Here is a 19,633-nt window from a genome sequence, read left to right as displayed (position 1 = left end):
GGTTGGTACAATGGAAGGAGGGACCCAATGAAGTTCTTTATTAAAAAAAAAAAAGTGTTATTTATTTATTTGAAAGGCAGAGCTCCAGAGACAGAGAGGGAGAGAAACAGAGACCTTCCGTGGCCAGAGCTGAGCGAGGCTGAAGCCAGGAGCCCTGCACCCCACCTGTCTCCCCAACCTGAGTGGCAAGGATGCCATCATCTGGGCCATCGTCTGCTGCCTTCCCCAGGAGTTGGACAGGAAGTAGAGCAGCCGTGCCTGGACTGGTACTCGTATGGGATGTCAATGTCCCAGGCAGTGCTTGACTCTCTGTATCCCAACTCTGGCCCCTTCTGAGTGGGATTCTGATTGGAACTGTCCAAGAGGTGGGGTGGCTGGTCATGACTCGGGTTTGAAGTTGGACAAGTGATCTGTGTACAGAAGGCACGGCTGGGAACCAAGGGTCATCTTGCCGACAAGGCATCTGGCTCCATCTGAAACACTTTCCTGAGTGCCAGCAACTGTGCCAACTTGCTTGGACCACTGTACCGGCTCCAACCTCAGCCTCAGCACTACACCTTGACACTTCTGTGGTCTGCCTGGACGGTGATCCCAGGCAGAGGTGACATTTCCCCAAAGCGGGAACAGGTATCAGCTATGCAATTATGGTAGTGCCTGCCCCCTCCCAGTGGCTTTAGTTGGAGGATGACAATTGTTGTCCTACTCGTGCTGCAGCTCTCAGGTGACACTGAAGTGGCAAAGGCGCTCTGGCCCGCCATGGGAGCCACGCAGGGATGTCATTTTGTGCTTTCCTTTGGGACAGTGACTGCACAGAGGAGGGGGGAAGGCTCTTTACTGCTAACACATTGCGGGGTGGACACATCTTGCCATGGTTTCACTTCTTTCCTATACATCTATGCTAAGTACTTTCTGATTTATGGGAAGGTGAGTTCCTAACCAAACTATGGCATTCCTAGCACCCTCTGCCACTGTTCCCAGTCCCTGCAAGCTCTGGGTGGATTCAGGAGTTACATGGGGAGCACTGTTCAACCATCAGACCCTCAACAAATACGCCTGCACCCCAACACCTGGATGGGCAACTTGCTGTCACATTGATTAATGAGAGGCCGGATATGTCTCCCCACTTGGCTTTTCCGAGGGCCGTGAATTCCCTCGGTCCTACATGCTTTCACACAAATGAACAGTAAACTGTATTTGTGTTCTGAGCACGACCTGGAGGACGCGTGGAAAGAGCTCGGGTGGGAGGCTTTGGCTGTGACTGCCAAGAGGGGCTGAGCTGCCCGCCCATCAAGCTCGACGGACTGCTGCCTCGCCACAGAGCCTCCCCTTTTTAGCAAATGGGTCAACTGAGACAGGGACTTAAATATTGACTCCGAGGCTAAGATCCCCTTGGCCTTTCCTTCAGAGGACAAAACCGGGGTGAACCCCAGAAGACACTAGGTTTGGAGGGGAGCAGGGAGCCAGGTGAGGTGGTGTCCGACAGTCAGAGGCTCCGGCTGTGGCCGCCGGGTCGTCTGGTGCCAACAAGACCCTTGGAAGTGGACCGGAACCCCTCAGAATACACCACTGTTCTCTACCTGTTAGCAGGGGCCCGACGGCAACGGTGGAGGCCTGGGTTCCAGAAGGACATGGTGGGAAGGCCTTGCTCGTTCCTATCTAGCTCGCATCCCTTTTGGGGAGCATTGGGTTGCCCCCTCAGCCCTCCGAGGGAGCCCAGTGAGCGGCCACGCCTCGTGCTCCGGCTACGCGCAACCCGACGCCTCAGCTCCGAGTCCTGTCAGCTCCGGCAGCCGAGAGAAGACGCGGGAGTGGCAGCAGCGTCGACGCGGGGCGGGGCCTCGGCTGGACCAATCCCCGGCTCCCCCCGCCTCTTTCCCCGCCCCCTGTCTCCCGTCCACCAACCGAGTGCCGCAGTGGGCGGGTCTCCGTCACGGACGCCGTTCCCGGGTGCTTTTTTTTTTTTAATCCCCTTTGCTTTTTTTCTTGTGAATGAAAAAAGGAGGTCGCGAGCGGTCCCCGGGAGTTGCGGCGCTAAGGCGTCTCGGTGGGCGGTGGCCTTGGGTCCCGGGGCTTCCTGCGAGCGGCCGCGCCGAGCAGCCCCGGCTCCCCGGCCGCCTCCATGACATTGGACGCCCTGGGCGCGCCGAGATGCTGATCCGGAAGAGGCCGTGGCTGCGGTGCCGCCCGCGCGGCCGCTCGCCGCCCGCTGTCCGGCCCGGGCCGCACGGCCTCCGGAGTTCCTGATCGAGCGGCGGCGGCCAGCTGTCTGCCCCCAGCACCCGCTCCCCGCAGCGCCGGGCCGGTGTCATCTCCCTGCTTTGGCACCCCTCGCCCCGTTCCCGGGCATCATCCCACTACCATGAGCGTGCTCCGCGGACAGAGATGTGTTCCTCACGCTAGCAGTCGTCCCGTCCCGTGGAGAGCTGTGAGTGGACGCCTCGGTCGCCCTGCAGACGCCCTCTCGGCTGCCCTGTGCTCCGGCCCGGGGCCGGACTCGGGGTTGGGGAGGAAGGGGGTGACTCGGTGGCCTGGACGAGGCGCGCCCCTCCCCCTCGCCGTCTTGTATCTTTTTTCCTTGTGTGTGTGTGTGCAGTTCGCCTCGTGTCCCGGGTGGGGTATGGCATGGGAAGGTTCCAACGGGTGAAGTGCTTCAGGGTTTTTATGTGTTTGTTTTAAAGCCATGGAATTGGGGGTTTGGGGCTGGCAGCTCGGGAGATGTTTCTTGGAGCTCAACTCCACTGCAGTGTGGGGAGGCAGCTGTGTTGGGTGCTGGGGGTGGATAAGGGGCGTCCTTAGGTTGTGGGCTGCCACCTCCTTCCCCTAACCCCCCCGCCACGCCCTGCTCCTCCAGTGCCCTGGGTTGGAGAAGGCTCCTTCGGGTGTTGAGGCTTACATTTTTGGTGGTAGAGACCGTTCAGGATCTCATTAGGGCCTTGTTTGTCCTTTGGATCCTCACAGGGATTCCTCTTTCCGCCTAAACCCACCCACCCACCCTCCCCGCTGCTATGAAGCCAGCGACCATAACCCGGGATGTGTGTGCATGGCGGAAAGGGGGTCTCCCTGAATTCCAGTGTCATTGCAGTTCTCTTCCCATCCATCTTCCATGATTTTTTCCCCCTCATGTATAGGATTTTCCTCTCTGTTCACGTTTTGGTGAGATGCAGGATGTGGGATATCGGTTGCTAGGAGACCAGCCAGGCTCCCAGGGAGATTCTGTGGTTTCCTTGACAACCAGACTAGGGCGGCCTCAGATGAAGCAGCCTCCCACTGTCTGTGGGAGGGAAAAGGGGGCCTTTTCTGAGTGGGCTTTCCAAGAAAGTGTGGAGGGGTGTGGGTGTGGGTGGGAACCTGTGAGGGTTGTCCCTGATCTGAGTACAACCCTGGGCTTTGGACCGGACTGGCCAGAGACAGGGAGTATGGCTGGGCTGGGTGTGGTGGGACAGAGGACTGCACACATGTGACGGCTTTGCCATTGTTGCAGAAGAGAAGTCCAGTTGGGGGGTTGTGATGCCCAGGGAGGGGCAGCCGGAAGCCATGGGGCTGTGCAGGCTCGGAGGGGATGGGGAGAAGGCAGCCGTGAGGAAAAGTCTAGAGTCATGGAAGGAGAGTGTGCCAGAGGGAAGGGCATGGGGTGGGCCCGTGCAATGGGGTTGCCCACAGAGGGGCTGTATCATTGTGCACCAGCAATGATCTGGGGCAGGTGGCACTCTAAGTTCATGATTGTGTTACTGTGGGCACGCCTTCCTTTGGGCAAGATCCCTGTTACAGACGGGCATAATTCAACTAAGGCTTCTGCTTGGCTTCATTGGGCTGGTCTGTTATCTCAAAGAGATATCATTATACATATAGATATGCAACCTAGCATTATATAATGCGACATTACATAAGAAGACAAATTCCTTCCTTTCAGCCCAGGCCCTCTTGGCACAGATCCGCCCAAGACCTGGGAAGATTTTTTTTCTTTTTATTTGGCAGGCATCATACCCATTTTCCAGAGAGGGAGACTGATACCCAAAAAAGTGAAGTGTTTTGCCCTTTCCCAGATGGGACAGTGAGGTTTGCCAGTCAGGCAATTGGGACCAGAGATGGTGGGCGAGGATTATTAAACACAGGCAAAGGAGAAATGGTAGGGGTTTGAGGGGAGCTGATGGGGAGCGGGGCGGTGATCTAGCAGGTCTGCTGTTGGCTGCTCTACTGCTTGTTAGCTGTCCGTCCCCTGCTTCACCCTAGAGGTGACCCGACATAAGGCATGCATGAAGTGTTTCTGGCATGGAGTAGCCAGACTTGAACCAGCACTGCCTTGCTGCTGCCCTCGCACTATCCCCACTCTCCAGAGGCTCCCTGGAACTCATGCCCTCCTCCAGGGCCTCTTTGCACCCTGCCAGAGTGGAAACCTGAGAAATAAGTTCTGTGGGCCGGAACCTTTCTCCTGCAGCTTGTACTGGTTGTGGAGTTGGGGACCAGTTTTGGGACTCCATGCACAGTGGAAGGTGCAGCCTAGGTGACAGATCCTGGCACTGACACAGCCCTCAGCTACTTGACTTGTGTTCAGAAAGTGTCAAGGCCCTGGGTTGGGCAGAATGGAGACGCCTTGTTGTAGAAGAGCCCAGATCCCAGCTGACTGCAGGCACCAGCTAGAGGAGGCCGTCTCATTGGAGAGACCTTCCCGCACGCTCAGCCTGGAGATGTGCGTCCAGCCGCGCAGATCCCAGGTGCCAGCATGACTTGGATCCTCAGGCCGGCTCTGCATTCCTGCATGCTGGCATCCAGCTCCAGCCTGGCAGGAGGGAGCCACTGGCTCTCTGGCTGCTGGGGGCCTGGGCGTGCTCCAGGACTCCTCTGGGCCTCCAGCCTTCCTGGGCCTGGAAAGGTCGACTCCAGGTTGTCTGGCCGCCAGAAGTGTCTGCGTACTCAAAGGGGAGCAGGGCAAGGTGCAAGGCCTTGGGGAGAACCGAGCTTGCCTCCAGTGCCTCTCCTCTCACCCCTCCAGGAGGGTGGCTGCCAACTGGGAGGCTGCCAGTGAAATCCCCCTCAGGCCCGGGGCCTCCTGGCAGCAGCTTTGGAAACATGGTCATGACATTTGACTAGAGCAAGGCCTTCTGGTTACTCCCACGAGCCAGTACTCTCTGTGGGTGGGCACACTTCTTCCTCTGAGCCTCAGGAAACTGAGGCAAACACTTCACCCAAGTGCCCCATCCTCTGCTCTCTACAGCAACTGCATTCCCCTGGTAGCCCAGTTAGCCAGCCCCTGGGGTTTTCCAGCTGAGATGGGAGGCGCAGGACTAGCTGCACCTCCTTTTCTTTTGCTGGGAGCACAGCCTCCTGGGACTAGATAACAGGAAGGGCCACAGGCCAGGGGGTGTGCGGTCACAAGTTAGCCGCTGCATGGCCTCAAAGCTGAGCAGGACAGGCAAGCAGTGGGAGACCCAGTGGAGAGGGTCCAACGCCCATTAGCTAGTCGTGTATGCCCTGAAGTCTCCTCTGCCCCTGAAGGCTGGCAAGAAAAACTCTGGCATACACCTAAATAAAAAGAGGCTGCGGTTGGGTTGAAGGGAAGCCCACCACCAGGGAGGTTGTGCAGGCCAGGAGAGCGGCCGTCTTCATCCCTGACAAGCCCATTAAATTTTTAAGGGGCCCATCCTCAGGCATGCCGGGAAAGGGTGGGACCTGGCCCTAGCTCTGCCTCTCTCAGCTGTTTTGTTCTGCTGCCCCAGCCTTGCCAGGCAAGGAGAGAGCAGCTATTGAGTGGTTTCCCAGGCAGTTTCCTGCCTCTGGGGGCTGCGGGTGGAACCCTCAGTAAGCATCTTCTACCCAGGAACCCAGCTGGAGGCTGCCGGCCATAGGGCGGACAGACACATACGCTCCCTCGTCTCCTGTCTGAATGGGCCCTGCCTCCTGCAGAGCTGCTGCCCCAGAAGTTGCCTACTCCCCCTCCTGGAGCTCCAGTGCCTGGCACTGTGCTGGAGCTGCCCACCTAAGAGCCACAGGCTCTGTCTCTACCCTGGACCCTCCAAGGGGCTTGCCTGCCAAGCCATCCCAACTGCTTCTCTCCTCCTCGCCAGGTCCCAATTAATGGATTCTGACATGGATTATGAAAGGCCAAACGTAGAGACCATCAAGTGCGTGGTGGTGGGGGACAACGCTGTGGGCAAGACCAGGCTCATCTGTGCCCGGGCCTGCAATGCCACCCTCACCCAGTACCAGCTGCTTGCCACCCACGTGCCCACCGTTTGGGCCATCGACCAGTATCGCGTGTGCCAGGAGGTAAGGCTGCAGGCCCCTTTCCGATGGCTCCCAGAGCTCACAGAGGCCTCCCAGGGCTGGGCTGGGGCGGGGGCAGCTGAAGAGGAGGGAGCCCACTCCTGGGGCAGGCATCTTTGACCGCCTGCCTGTTCAGTGGCCTAAGCCAACACCAGGGACCCCAGCTTTGTCTGGAATTGTGCATCTTGTGCAGTCCTCGCCCCCACAGGAAGTGAGGAACCTGGGGTTGGGTACTGAGAGGAGGGAATAAGCTGGCAGGAAACAGCAAAGGGCCGAAGCTGTCAGACACACCTACCATTAAGAGAGAGTGGAGAGCTTTGCAGGGTATACGCTGAAGAAGTCCCTTCTGCCCCAGCCTGCCCTCTTCTGTTTCCGGTCAGTATGGAAGCAGCCCTTGGCACTTCCTGACTGCTGTGGTTTCGCATGCATGAAAATATTGTGCAAAGCCCACAGTAGAAGACCCCAGCCCTGCCTCGGCAGTTTCCTGCCATTTCTGCCTACCTGGGACCCTCAGGAGCAAGCTGGCATCCACCAAGAGCTGACATGTAGGGTACGGGTATGGAATGGGGGTGTCTCCAGAATGGCAGCTCCTACCTCCTGTATCCCTCCCTCAGGTTCTGGAACGCTCCCGAGACGTAGTAGACGATGTCAGCGTGTCCCTGCGTCTCTGGGACACCTTTGGGGACCACCACAAAGACCGCCGCTTCGCCTATGGGAGGTATGGCAGGCTCTGGCGGCTGGCATGGAGCTGTGTGTGTGTGTGTGTGTGTGTGTGTGTGTGTGTGTGTGTGTCAGAGGTGGGACTGAGGAACTGAGCAAGCCCGTGAAATGTCATCTGGGAAGCAGAGTGGGGACAATGAATGGCACTGCAGCCCCTTGTGGGAGACCAGCAGCTGACCTGGGCGGTGGAAAGGGGCAGGGCGTGTGGAGTCGGCAGGCCGGGTCAGACTCCCAGCTCTGCTGTCTCTGAGCCCTGAGATGGTGAGCAATGGACATTTGTAGCTCATGAGATAGCCAGGATCTCGGAAATGCCACGTAACAGCACAGAGCCTTGACTTTGTGCTGTGTAGATGATAGGGCAAGTCCACTGGCCAGGTGTGGGGCTGTGGGGTTGGAGTAGGGAGATACCCCTCTCCCCTGCACCTCACTCCCCACTTCTGAGGGCAGGTGGCTTCCTGCAGGGTCCTTCTGCCCATGACCAAGTTCTTTCCCCTCTCACCCCTGCCAGATCCGACGTGGTGGTTCTCTGCTTCTCCATTGCCAACCCTAATTCCCTGCACCATGTCAAGACCATGTGGTACCCAGAGATCAAGCACTTTTGCCCTCGAGCACCTGTCGTCCTGGTCGGGTGCCAGCTGGACCTGCGTTATGCCGACCTGGAGGCTGTCAACAGAGCTCGGCGGCCTTTGGCCAGGTAGGGTCACGGATGCCTGGGGTCAGGGGCGGGGGGCGCGGCAGGAGAGGAGGGTGTGCGAGAGAAGTGGATCACCATGACTCCTGCTCAGCCCTGAGGGAGATCCTTGGAGTCTTCCATCTGTGCCTACAAGCTCATGCTGGGAGCCAAGCAGCTTGTTCATTCATGCCTTCCTTCACTCATTCACATGTCTGTCACACTTCTCCCGTGCGGGGAGTACTGTGTTAAGCACTGTGAGGAAAGACAGGAGTGGGTGCCAACTGCGCCAAGAGCTTTCACAGTTGTTTTTTAAAGAGGGAGTCTTTTTTTGTTTTGTTTTGCTTTTTAAAAAAAATTTATTTATTTGCAAGACAGAGTTAGAGAGAGGGATAGACAGAGAGATCTTCATGTGCTGGTGTGAACTGCAACAGCCAGAGAGCTGGTCTGCACCTAGGAGCCTGGAGCTTATTCCAGCTGTGGTGAAGGGGCCCCAGTCCTTGGGCTAGAATTCTGATGCTTCCCCAGGCCCATTACCAGGGAGCTGGATCAGAGGTGGAGCAGCCAGGACTTGAACCAGTGCCCAGGTGGGACGCCAGCACCACAGGTACAGGCTTAACCTACTAAACGGTGGTGGCAGTCCCGGGTCTTAATTTTTTTGGAGATAAGTTAAGTACATTCAGCCTTCCTTACTGTGGGCTCTACATCTGTCAACTCAAGCGAGAAAAAAATTGCATCTGTGCCAAACAGGTACAAATTTTTTTTTTGTGGTTCTTCCCTAAAAAGCACAATGTAAGAGCTACTTACATAACATTTATATTGTATTAGGAATCTGAGACAATCTAGAGATGATTAGGGTGTACAGCACCTAGGTTGTACACAAATCTCATTTGTGTACACGCAATATCATTTCCTTTAAGACACTGCCCTGGATTATGGTATTTGTGTGAGTCCTGGACCCATTCCCCTTGTGGGTATCGAGGGACCGCCACACACAAGCATGTGCCACTTCAGCATGGAGCATTGCTCATTTTAAGTGCCAGAGAACAGGGAAGTCCCTGGGGCCCGGCCTCAAACAGGGAAGGCTTCCTAGAAGAAGACGGGATTGGTGGCGGGTCTGGGAGGCTCAACAGATGACAAAGAGCAGGGCGGGAGGCAGGCCAAGGAGGCATGGCCTCGAGAAGAGGTTAAGTTCTGCACATTCCGTTTCTCTTACTGTACTTTCCAGGCCCATCAAGCCCAATGAGATCCTCCCTCCAGAGAAGGGGCGGGAGGTGGCCAAGGAGTTGGGCATTCCCTACTACGAGACCAGTGTGGTGGCCCAATTTGGCATCAAGGACGTCTTTGACAACGCCATCCGGGCCGCTCTCATCTCACGCCGCCACCTGCAGTTTTGGAAGTCCCACCTGCGCAATGTGCAGCGGCCCCTGCTGCAGGCGCCCTTCCTGCCCCCCAAGCCGCCACCCCCAATCATTGTGGTGCCCGACCCCCCGACTGGCAGTGACGAGTGCCCCGCCCACCTGCTCGAGGACCCGCTCTGCGCGGACGTCATCCTGGTGCTGCAGGAGCGCGTGCGCATCTTTGCCCACAAGATCTACCTCTCCACTTCCTCCTCCAAGTTCTACGACCTGTTCCTCATGGACCTGAGCGAGGGGGAGCTGGGGGGCTCCTCAGGGCCAGGTGGCCCCTGCCCAGATGACCCCCGGGGCCACCCTGAACCACAGCCCCACCATCACCACCACCAACACCAACAACACCACCATCACCACCACCACCATGGGCGGGACTTCCTGCTCCGTGCAGCCAGCTTTGATGTGTGTGAGAGTGTGGATGAGGCTGGGGGCTCGGGCCCTGCCGGCCTGCGGGCCTCCACCAGCGATGGAATCTTAAGGGGCAACGGTACAGGGTACCTGCCGGGCAGGGGTCGCGTGCTGTCTTCCTGGAGCCGAGCCTTTGTAAGCATTCAGGAGGAGATGGCCGAGGATCCCCTGACCTACAAGTCGCGGCTGATGGTGGTGGTAAAGATGGACAACTCCATCCAGCCGGGGCCCTTCCGGGCTGTGCTCAAGTACCTATATACCGGGGAGCTGGGCGAGAACGAACGGGACCTCTTGCACATTGCCCACATCGCTGAGCTCTTGGAGGTCTTCGACCTTCGCATGATGGTGGCCAACATCCTCAACAATGAGGCCTTCATGAACCAGGAGATCACCAAGGCCTTCCACGTCCGCCGCACCAATCGAGTTAAGGAGTGCTTGGCCAAAGGCACCTTCTCAGGTAGGCGCCGTGCTCAGAAGCAGTTCTTCTGGATGGGTCCCATTAGCATTCCGGCTGGGCCTTGGCCCCTGATGTTCTGGAGGTGTGGCTGTCCGCTGTGCTCCTGTGGGCGGGGACCTCCATGTCTCGTGGCTTTAGGAGGAAGGTGGCTCATCTGGGCACGGCAGCTTTACTCTAGAGGGCTGCTGAGCCCATGTTGTCCCTCCGTGTCCTCCTTACGTTCTGTCCTCTCCTCTCGGACAGACGTGACCTTCATCCTGGACGATGGCACCATCAGCGCACACAAGCCCCTGCTGATTTCCAGCTGTGACTGGATGGCTGCCATGTTTGGGGGGCCGTTCGTGGAGAGTTCCACCAGAGAGGTGAGGCTGAGGAAGGGCGTGGGAGGAAAGGGTAGATGGAAGTCTACACCCCTTGTGCCCAAACCACTTGCCATTTCCTGGAGTTCTGTTGGGTTTTTTTTTTTTTTTCCCAGCACTGTGCCAACTGCAGAGTGATGGCCCCAGAAGCTTATGCAATGGTTCTGGTAGCCAAGGGGATTTTACACTTAAACCAGGAGAGGGAGTTATGGCAATAACTCTGCCTGGTAGTGTAGACAGCACTTTCACTTTCATGATCCCAATGAAATCCCACGTGACATTCAAGCCCAGCATGGCACTCCTAAGTTACCTGTCAGAAAAGGGAAGTAAAGTGACCTATAAAGTGTTGGCCTAAGTAGAAAGCAGAGCCAAACTCTTGAACTTGGGACTTCTGATCTCTTGGCTGTTGACATTGTACATTGGATCTTTCTACGTCCTTGGTACACATTGAAATGACGGGGGGGGGGGGGCATCAGGAGCCCCTTTGTTGAAGCCATCAGTTTTTAAAAGTAGTTTTGTTACTCCTGTACAGTGAGATCAACAGATAAGGAGGTGACTGCCACATGAAAGATAGCTGGCTATAGGCTCCAAGAGCAGAAGGACCCCCAGAAAGCCCCAGAGTTGCTCAGAAGGCAGAGGGCTTCCGTGGGAAGGAACGGGTGAGACAGGATACTCAGGCTTAGGACTGGTTAATCTGGGTGATTCTGACCTGCTCTGGGGTTCAGGGGCTGACCCTGGTACCAGAGCCCCCATGATGGGTGGACGGTGGCCTGGGGTATGAGTCTGATGGAGGAGGTTGGGGGCAGGGCGTGGGCATACACACCACAGATGTCCATGCAGAGTGTCCTTTCCTAGCTCTGTGAGTTGGCCAGCAAGGCTTTAAGGTGTTAAAGCATCCAAATAGAGAAAACAGAGGCATTTGGTGCAGTGGAAAAGATGCTGCCTGGGAGACTCTGTTCCCAACTCCATCTTCCTGCTTCTGGTGCCTGCCCTGGGAGGCAGCAGTGCATGGCTCCAAGTTCTGGGGTCCCCTGTCACCCATGTGGGAGATGTGAGTTGAGTTCCTGGGTCCCAGCTTTTCCTTGGCTCAGCCCTGGCAGGTGTAGGCATTTGGAGGAGTAAACAAGTAGATGGCAGATCTGTGTGTGTCTATCTTTCTCTCTGCATGGCAGAGCTCAATAAAATAACCGATTCGGTACAGGACATAAAGACATGCTTCATAGAATTGCCCCTCCATCTACCCAGTGCCCTTCCAGCTCCCCTGTTCTCTCTGCCACTCTCTTGGGGGCTCTCCCATCCATCCTCCAGGCCCATAAGCATGGCCTGGGCCTGTGTCCCTTCTCTTCTCTGAGCTGCTGGACCACCTGCCTGTTGTCACACAGCCTGCAGGTAGCACAAGCATGAGGCTCTAGATGTGTACTTGCACAGTCTTACACACTGACCTGTAGCTGCTTTTTAGTGCAGGCACTGCCAAGCATCCCACTTAGCCTGCTCCCCAGTAAGTGTTCACCAGAGGCCCCACGCGAGCCCTACCACAGCCCCACGCCTTGCTGTGACTCAGAGCTGTGTGCATCCCAAGATTTCTGAGCAGAAGTCCTAACAGAAGGCTGCGCACAAGGGTGGCCAGTTGAGTTCTCCCAAGCAGCAGTGGGACTGGGGTCTTCATAGCATAAGCCTGGGAACTGGAGAGCCCCTGGGGCCCCTGCTGGCCCTCAGCACTGCTCAGTACTCTCCCATGCCAGCTTTGAAGCTCCAGCCTGCTCCTGGCATGGCCCTGAGAGACATGCCCCTGATGAGAAAGCAGTTTTTGTTGCAGCACTGCTCTGGAGAGATCCCAGAGGCCCAGGGCAGCTGCGCAGAGCAGCCACAGAGAAGCCAGCTGGTACACACTCTGCCCGCTCCCTGCCCACTTCTGCTGTGCCACCACCACCATGTGTCGGGGCAGGAGCACTACAGGGCTGGGTGACAAGAGCTTCTCTAAGTGTCCCTCCAGGCAGAAGGACTTCATCAGAAGTATGCTGGCAAAAATCCCGGACCCTTTGTATTTTTTAAAGAAGTCATATTTTAATGTAACATTCAAGTTTTTTGGGGAGTAAGACTGATTTACTTATTTGAAAGGCAAGGTTACAGAGAGAGGAGGAGAGAGTGTTTTTCCATCTGCTGGTTCACTCTCCAGATAGCCACCAAGCCTGCGCCTGGGCCAGGTCAAAGGCAGGAACTTGAAACTCCATCCGGGTCTCATGTGTGCAGAGCAGGGAGCACGTGGGCCATCCTCGTTGCTTTCCCAGGCACACCAGCAGGGAACTGGATTAGAAGCAGAGAAGGTGGGACTTGAACCAGTGCTCCTATGGGACGCTGGCATCATAGGCAGTGTTAAACAATCTCCTTCCTTCAGGTCCCTTGAAAAGCTCTTAAAGAGTCCTGTCCCTCATAGTGCTGCCTGCCAAAGTGGGGCTCAGAGCTGCTGGTGGTTCCAGGGGACCAGGCCTTTGGACATGCGCAGCGCAGGGAAGGGTGCTCAGCTGCTTGGGCTGAGTCCCCATCTCCCTGAGCTGTGCCTCCTGCGTGCCCGTCCAGGTGGTATTCCCCTACACGAGCAAGAGCTGCATGCGGGCGGTGCTGGAATACCTCTACACTGGCATGTTCACATCCACTCCCGACCTGGACGACATGAAGCTCATCATCCTGGCCAACCGCCTCTGCCTGCCACACTTGGTTGCCCTCACAGGTAACTGGCCAGCGTGCTGCCCGGGGGCCCCGTCCTGGGTGCCAGGTGGGGGAGGCCCCAGGGAGGGATCAATCCTGTGTTCATCTCTCACCTGTCTCCTCACGGGGGAGGAAGCTTACATAACTGACATCTACCGATGGGAACGGGGCTTTGCCATGGGATACAGATGCGAGGGCGTGAGATGCGAGGGCATGTGTGTATGAGAGAGAGAGAGACAGAGATATCTGAGGGGTCACCTTTAGAGCAGGGCAGGAGAATGGCTGGACCCCAGGCTATATAAACTTTGGCTCTCGCCAAGGCCACCACGAGTGAGACTTGAAATCCATTACATCTGTAGGTGGCAGGTTTTCCAGTTGATAATGTTGTGTGGCCCCCTGCGTGATGCCATAACTATCCAGATGTACCTTGGCAAAAGAGAAAAAGGCAGGCTCCCCGGCCCTCCCTTGGAGCCACACTCCTGGGTGTGTTTACATGCTGAGCATCATGTTCTCAGCCTGGTTTCACTCGAGCAAGCTGAAGTTCCCAAAGACTGTAACCCAGTCCGCACCTGTACCCCGTGCTGCTGCTGCTGGTAGTGGTGGCAATTCTCCCTTTTCTCTTCTCCACTCTTCCCCTTCCTTCTCTTCTTCTCTACTTCCTCTCCCTTTCACTGCTTCTCTTCCTTCCTCCAGAAATATAGAGAACATTGGCCAACCCTACACCTCATTCCCAGAAATGACGACAGGGACCGGAGCTCACGTTGTAGAATGGATCTAGTCCTTCAGGCCGGCTGGGCAGAGCCAGGCTGGGGCAGCAAGGGCACCACGCAGCGGGCAGTCTGAGACCAGTGTGCCCAGTGGACTGGCTGGCTTCTGTGGACGCTGGCATTGGCATCTGTGTCAATGTTGGTTTGGGAGTTGGTGCCAGTACTGGCGATGGTTCAGAAGATACAGGGGCAGAGGGCAGAGCCTCAGATACTGAGCAAGCACCCCGTGTTGGGTGTGGTGGGCCCTGGGCAGGTGATCAACACTGGGCCACGTGTGAGGGGAATCAGCAACCTGGTGATGAGACATGGATGGTGAGGTAGGAGCAGAAATCAATGATCCTTCCAGGTGGTGCTGCCCACCAAACACCATGTGGCCTGTCCAGGGCACACAGCCTCAGATTCCCTTAAAAAAAAAAATACAAAAACGGAAGTTTTCCAAGAAAAGACCCAAAGGGCAGTGAAAGCATAACGTTGTTTCTTTAAGTCCCATTTCATCCTGGCCAGATAGATGATGGGCAACACCATCGGCTGAGCACGCCACGTGATTTTCATGGGTGGCTCGCCATAAAATGGTGAACTGCTTCATTCCGCCAATGGGTGCGCACAGAGCAGCAGGGAGTAGCACTGCTCCCCACTGGTCAACACACAGCAGAAAGCTCAGCCACAAGCCTGTGTGTCCAACCTGCTAAGGACCAGTGAAGACTACTTCCTACCAAGTCATCAGTACAAACTTAAACACTGCTGATGACTACACAGAGCACCTAAAACGATACACGAACCGTCAGAAATGAGTCCCTGGCTAGCCACACAGAGCCTCCACCTGTCCCCTCCAACCCTAGAGTCTGCACCACCTTGTCCCGTTGCCCACCCCGAGAGAAGCCCCGTTGCCAGTGTTCCTCTCTGAGCTGCTCTGGGTGCACTTCCTTCCTCACTTGCCTTCATATCATCCCCATGAGCATCCTCAGATAGCACAGCATGATTCTGTTTTCTGTTTATCTCTTATGTCTCTTGATGAGTACCTCGTCCGCTTAAACATTCCCCCCACCACGCAGTCTATTTTCTGGAAACACACACAAAAAGTCCTGACCTTCGGCTCCCGTTGGGTTTCCCGGCACGCAGCTCTTAGTGGACTGCGTTTCTATGGGGTAGTTCACCCCAGGCGTCTTATCCGCCCAGTTCCCTACACGCTGGCATTTGGATAATAAAGGCCAGGTCAGGAGCACATTTTCTCTGGGGGAAGACTACTGCCATGAGGTGTTTTCCATCTGCATCCAGACGTGCGGGCTGTGTGCTTTTGTTCCTTTCTCTTGCTGTGCTGTTAGCAGCTGCTGAGGACACGCTGACTTAAAATATTGAAAATTCTATGATTCCCAATCCAATCCTTCCTGTTCCTTTAGCCTGCTGGAAAACTTGTAAAGCGGGAAGAATGCCCCTTGAGCTACTGTTCAGGTCACCGAGCAGTATGGCTCACACCACAAAGGCAGGCTTTGGGGGCTTGAGGGACTTTGGGGGTTTTGACTCAGTGGTCTTCCAGGTAAATTGGTTTCCTCTTAGCCTTTGAGGATGACTAGTCTGTTTTAAGAATTATTAGTGAGGACTCTTCGAAGTGAGCCTGCTCTGTGGGTTCCCACTAATTTCAGTGGTCTCCACCACCCCCTTCCAGCACTGTCCTTGGAATCAGCCCTTCATTCTCCCAAGGAGTCCTGGTTTCTTACGGCTGGGCATGGAAGCTGTGCTTCCGTGCAGTGGGAACTTTCAGCACTCCGGGGAGAGGAGGGTACTTATTTCCATGGACAGGGTTGGGAAATGTGGAAAATGTTACTAGGGAGAAAAAGAAAAACCAAAGGCACGCATTGCAGCATCTGGGTTAGATCCCAGCCTCACGCCCTCTCCTGTCCATAGCAGGGACTTTCTGTTGGGAGTCTATGCATATTAGATTGCCTGACCAGACACCGTGTGTGTGCATCTCAACGTTCGGTTCCAGCAGACTACACTTCCCTATTCCTGCCACTTCCACGAACTGTTTGGAGCAACCTTGTCTGTAGCTTCAGAAATCCTCTCAGGGGATTCTGACATCCACCTTCCTACCCCACTCCACCCCCGCTAACGCCCCACCCAGAACATCTTGCTCTGAGCTGCTGGTGGGAGCAGCCTGCAGTCTGGTTGTAACCTGCTCCTGGCCCTGCAGTGCTCCCTGCTGGGCACATGAGGCATTGCAGGTGCAGCATTGCAGTCCAAGGCTGACGGCTTGGCTGTGTGTGTCACAGAGCAGTACACAGTGACCGGGCTGATGGAAGCCACCCAGATGATGGTGGACATCGATGGCGACGTCCTGGTGTTCCTGGAGTTGGCTCAGGTACCGTGACAGGGGAGGAGTCGGCCGCATCCTCTACTTGAGGCTGTGCCTGCAGATACCAGTGGTGGGGCAGGCTGGAAGGGGCCCTGTCAGATGGGTTCCCTGGGGACATCTCATCCTCTGTACCAGGAAGCAGCTACAGCACTCCTTGCCCCTAGGAGACAGCTGTTCATGGAGGCCTCAGGCCAACACAGGGCAGGGGTTGGTGGGGTGGGTGTGGGAGGAACCCCAGTCTCCCACACATATGTGGGTGCTAACATGCCCTACGTCATGTGCAAGGGGGTACACTGAAATTAACTACCCACCCCCTTAACCCCAAGCACGTGGGCCATCCCTCCCATCCTGGCCTTCATGGTGCAGGTGAGGAAGTTGCAGTGAGACTGACTCAAGACCTGTGGATGTGCACGGGTGTTGGCCTGTCGTGTCTTATGGCAGACTGCTCTGGCCCGACGGGAGCTGGAGGGGCACATGGGGCAAGGACTGAGGCGGGTGCTCCACGTGATCATCAGAATCCCAGGGGCCCCGTGTCTGGCCAGATGCCCCAGCCCAGGGCCTCACGACCACCCACTCTTCCGTTCTGCCCCCAGTTCCACTGTGCCCACCAGCTGGCCGACTGGTGCCTGCACCACATCTGTACCAACTACAACAACGTGTGCCGCAAGTTCCCCCGCGACATGAAGGCCATGTCCCCAGGTGAGTCCCGGATGCTGCCAAGGGGGTTGGTCCTGGTCTCACTTGACCTTGGGACTAGGGACAGCCTCCCCTGGGCACCTCCAGTCGAGCAGAAGAGCGCTGACGTGAGGAGCAAGGGGAACTCGCAGTGCCTCTCTGGGCTTCTGCTTCCTCAGAAACGCGGGCAGTCATTGGGCTAGTTAATACCTCCCACATGCTTCTGGACGGGACACGATGGGAAGGAAATACACCAGACCCTGGACACATCTTAAGAACTATCAGCAAGAAATTTTTAAAAGATGTATTTATGGGGCCAGTGTTGTGGCATAGCAGGTAAAACAGCTCCCTGCAGCACCAGCACCCCTTCTGCGTGCCGATTTGTGTCCTGGTTGTTCTACCTCCGAGCCAGCTCCCTGCCAGTTTGCCTAGGAGAAGCAGTGGGGAAAGGCCCAAGGGTTTGGATGGAAGATCTCTCCCTGTCTTACTTATTTATTTGGAAGGGACAACTAGAGAGAGGAAGGGGAAGAGGGAGAGAGATCTTCTGTCTACTGCTTTACTCCCCAAATGGCTGCAAGGCCTGGGGCTGGGCCAGGCTGAAGCCAGGACCTGGGAGTCCATCTGGATTGCCCCTGTAGGTGGCAAGGACCTTGGCACTTAAGCCATCTTCTGTTGTCTTCCCGAGCCGGAATGGATCGGCGCTCATCCGGGATACTGGGGTCCCAGGCTGTGGCTTAACCCATCGAACTCAACACCGCCCCCTGGAACTTTTTTTAAATGCTGCTTATGACGCACTAAGTTGACGTCACGAGCTAGGAGTGGGTACAGTCCCCACTTAGTCCTCCCTGACCAGGACACACTCCAAGCTCTCCTGCAGCTCTGTCTCTCCTCAACTGGCATCTCTGGCCCTAGATGCCCCCACAGGAGCTGCTTGGGCTCCCCAGGAGGCATTCCTGGCCCACCGTGGGGCTGCTACCCATGCTCCCTGGATTGTTTGCTCTGCCGCGCCATCCTGCCCAGATGGGTTGTCACCCAGCCCTGTCCTCGTGTCCTAGAATTCCCTTCGTTTGGTACAGAGTCTAGCCCCGATTCCCACCCCACCACAGCTGTCCAGGCCCCCAAGGATAAGGCCAGGTAATCCAACCGTGGGGCCTGCCACAGCCCTACCTAGCTGGTTGCCCTCAGAATCCCAGGCCTGGCCAGAGACTTCACTCATCCCCGACCCGTGCCCTGTCCCTGCACATGGCTTTGTTCCTGGTTCTTCTCTCTCCCTGTTCCCAGCCTGTAACACACACAGCGAGCTGCTGTGGAGGGGACTAAAGACAGGGACGAGTGGCCGGCAGTGCTCCATCCCTGGAGCAGGTGCCTGCCGGGGGTGTGCCCTCCATGGCCACGTGCCTCCTGCTCCCTCTGCGCAGCTTCTAACCCAGCCCTGCTGCGATCTGTTGCAGAAAACCAGGAATACTTCGAGAAGCACCGGTGGCCTCCTGTGTGGTATCTCAAAGAGGAGGACCACTACCAGCGTGCCCGGAAGGAGCGGGAGAAGGAGGACTACCTGCACCTGAGGCGGCAGCCCAAGCGGCGCTGGCTCTTCTGGAACAGCCCCTCTTCACCGCCCTCTTCCGCTGCCGCCTCCTCGTCGCCCTCCTCCTCCTCGGCCGTGGTCTGAGAAGCCGCTGCCTTCTCCTGACCCCTCTGCTGCTGCCGCCCCCATCTGCCCTCCGCTCTTCTGCATCACTCCTTCCATCTGACAGCAGCAAGGGGACCCCGATAACCGGGAGCCTGAGGGCAGAGCCGTCAGCAGCAGCCGACACGGAGGAGCTGGACGGCTGATGGATGGATGGGCTGCACTAGGGGGACTGCCCACAGAGCTTCCCAGCTCCCAGGGAAGGCAGGGGACAACTGCTGGCAGGCGGGGAGCAGGGACCGAGCTGCCAGGCTCTGTCGACTTGCCGAATGGGTCCGAGAGCCTGCAGGTGTGTCTTTGATCTGTGTTCTGGCCACGCAGACAGCGCCCGTCCCAGGCAGCGGTGAGGGGCCTGCTCTACTGGTGGTCTTTTTCGCCAATGGACTAGAGGGCTGCCGAGTATTTTGCAAAGGGCCTTGCCACCTGGAGCCAACTCGTGTCCTCACTGGAGAAGTCAGGGCAGCAACTGAGTCTCCCGAGATCTCAGCTCGAAGCGTCTGTCTCCTGGGGCCGGGCGTTCGGATCCTGCCCGCCTCCCTTCCGGCTGCAGAACACGCAACTCTCAGGCTGCAAGCGGCAGCACCAGTGTAACTGGAAACTTCTCCCTTGCTTCCGGAGGAAGCCTCGGACTGGGAGCTGGGTAGGAAAAGCAGCAGCAGGGGCTGGGGTCTGCCCAGCAGTCCCATGCTCCCCAGGGCCCCTTCCTCTGCCTCCGGGTGGCACTGCTTTTTATGGGGTGGGGTGAAATTAGCAAAAAAAAAAAAAAAAAAAAAACAGACCAAACAACAACCAAATCACCATCAACAACAACGCTCTCTTCTCCCCCGCACCGCCAAGAATGGAAACCAGAAGAACCTGCAGAGCGTGCATCTTTTCATAAAGCCAAATGAAGGCCCCCATGGTGAAAAGCCCAGGGCCTTGGGCTGAGGGTGGGCGCCCGGGCTGAGGGTGGGCGCCCGGGCTGAGGGTGGGCGCCCGGTGGGCCAGCTCTCAGAACCCCACGGCTTCCTGGCTCCTGCCTTGCTGGTGGCTGAAGATTTCAGGGTAGTAAGAAGGACTTTGGTCTCTAAGCTCATTTGACTTCTTGAATACAGGCCAGGTTCCTCCCTGCCACCTCCCTGTGGAAGCCCACGGGGTGTGTGCTCTGTGCCGGGGCGGAGA

General features: G+C 56.9%; 1 protein-coding gene across 2 annotated transcripts; it reads left to right on the top strand.

Annotated features, from left to right (window-relative positions):
* The first annotated feature begins 1,998 nt into the window (after positions 1-1,998).
* RHOBTB2 (Rho related BTB domain containing 2) lies at positions 1,999-19,407 on the top strand. Of its 2 annotated transcripts, XM_040971248.1 has the most exons (11): positions 1,999-2,425; positions 6,063-6,264; positions 6,876-6,979; positions 7,490-7,675; positions 8,880-9,342; positions 9,433-9,928; positions 10,172-10,290; positions 12,865-13,015; positions 16,028-16,116; positions 16,704-16,809; positions 18,237-19,407. In XM_040971248.1, exons 2-11 carry the CDS (start codon positions 6,073-6,075, stop codon positions 18,452-18,454), a joined length of 2,124 nt encoding a protein of 707 aa, XP_040827182.1. In that variant the 5' UTR covers positions 1,999-2,425; positions 6,063-6,072; the 3' UTR covers positions 18,455-19,407. The 2 variants fall into 2 exon arrangements, with proteins under 2 accessions (XP_040827182.1, XP_040827181.1); XM_040971247.1 differs by having other exon boundaries at positions 8,880-9,928.
* The last annotated feature ends 226 nt before the right edge of the window (positions 19,408-19,633 follow it).

The sequence above is a fragment of the Ochotona curzoniae genome, unplaced genomic scaffold, assembly GCF_017591425.1.
Source record: "Ochotona curzoniae isolate NIBS_2020 unplaced genomic scaffold, NIBS_Ocur_1.0 contig_21, whole genome shotgun sequence".
NCBI classification, from domain to species: domain Eukaryota; kingdom Metazoa; phylum Chordata; class Mammalia; order Lagomorpha; family Ochotonidae; genus Ochotona; species Ochotona curzoniae.
Note: the sequence above shows the minus strand (reverse complement) of the source record. Positions and strands in the feature narration are given on the sequence as shown.

Coding starts and splice junctions, on each gene's coding strand:
- RHOBTB2 (XM_040971247.1), top strand. CDS start 6,073: ATGGATTCTGACATGGATTATGAAAGGCCAAACGTAGAGACCATCAAG. Junction 6,980..7,489: donor CGCCGCTTCGCCTATGGGAG/GTATGGCAGGCT, acceptor CACCCCTGCCAG/ATCCGACGTGGTGGTTCTCT. Junction 13,016..16,027: donor ACACTTGGTTGCCCTCACAG/GTAACTGGCCAG, acceptor TGTGTGTCACAG/AGCAGTACACAGTGACCGGG.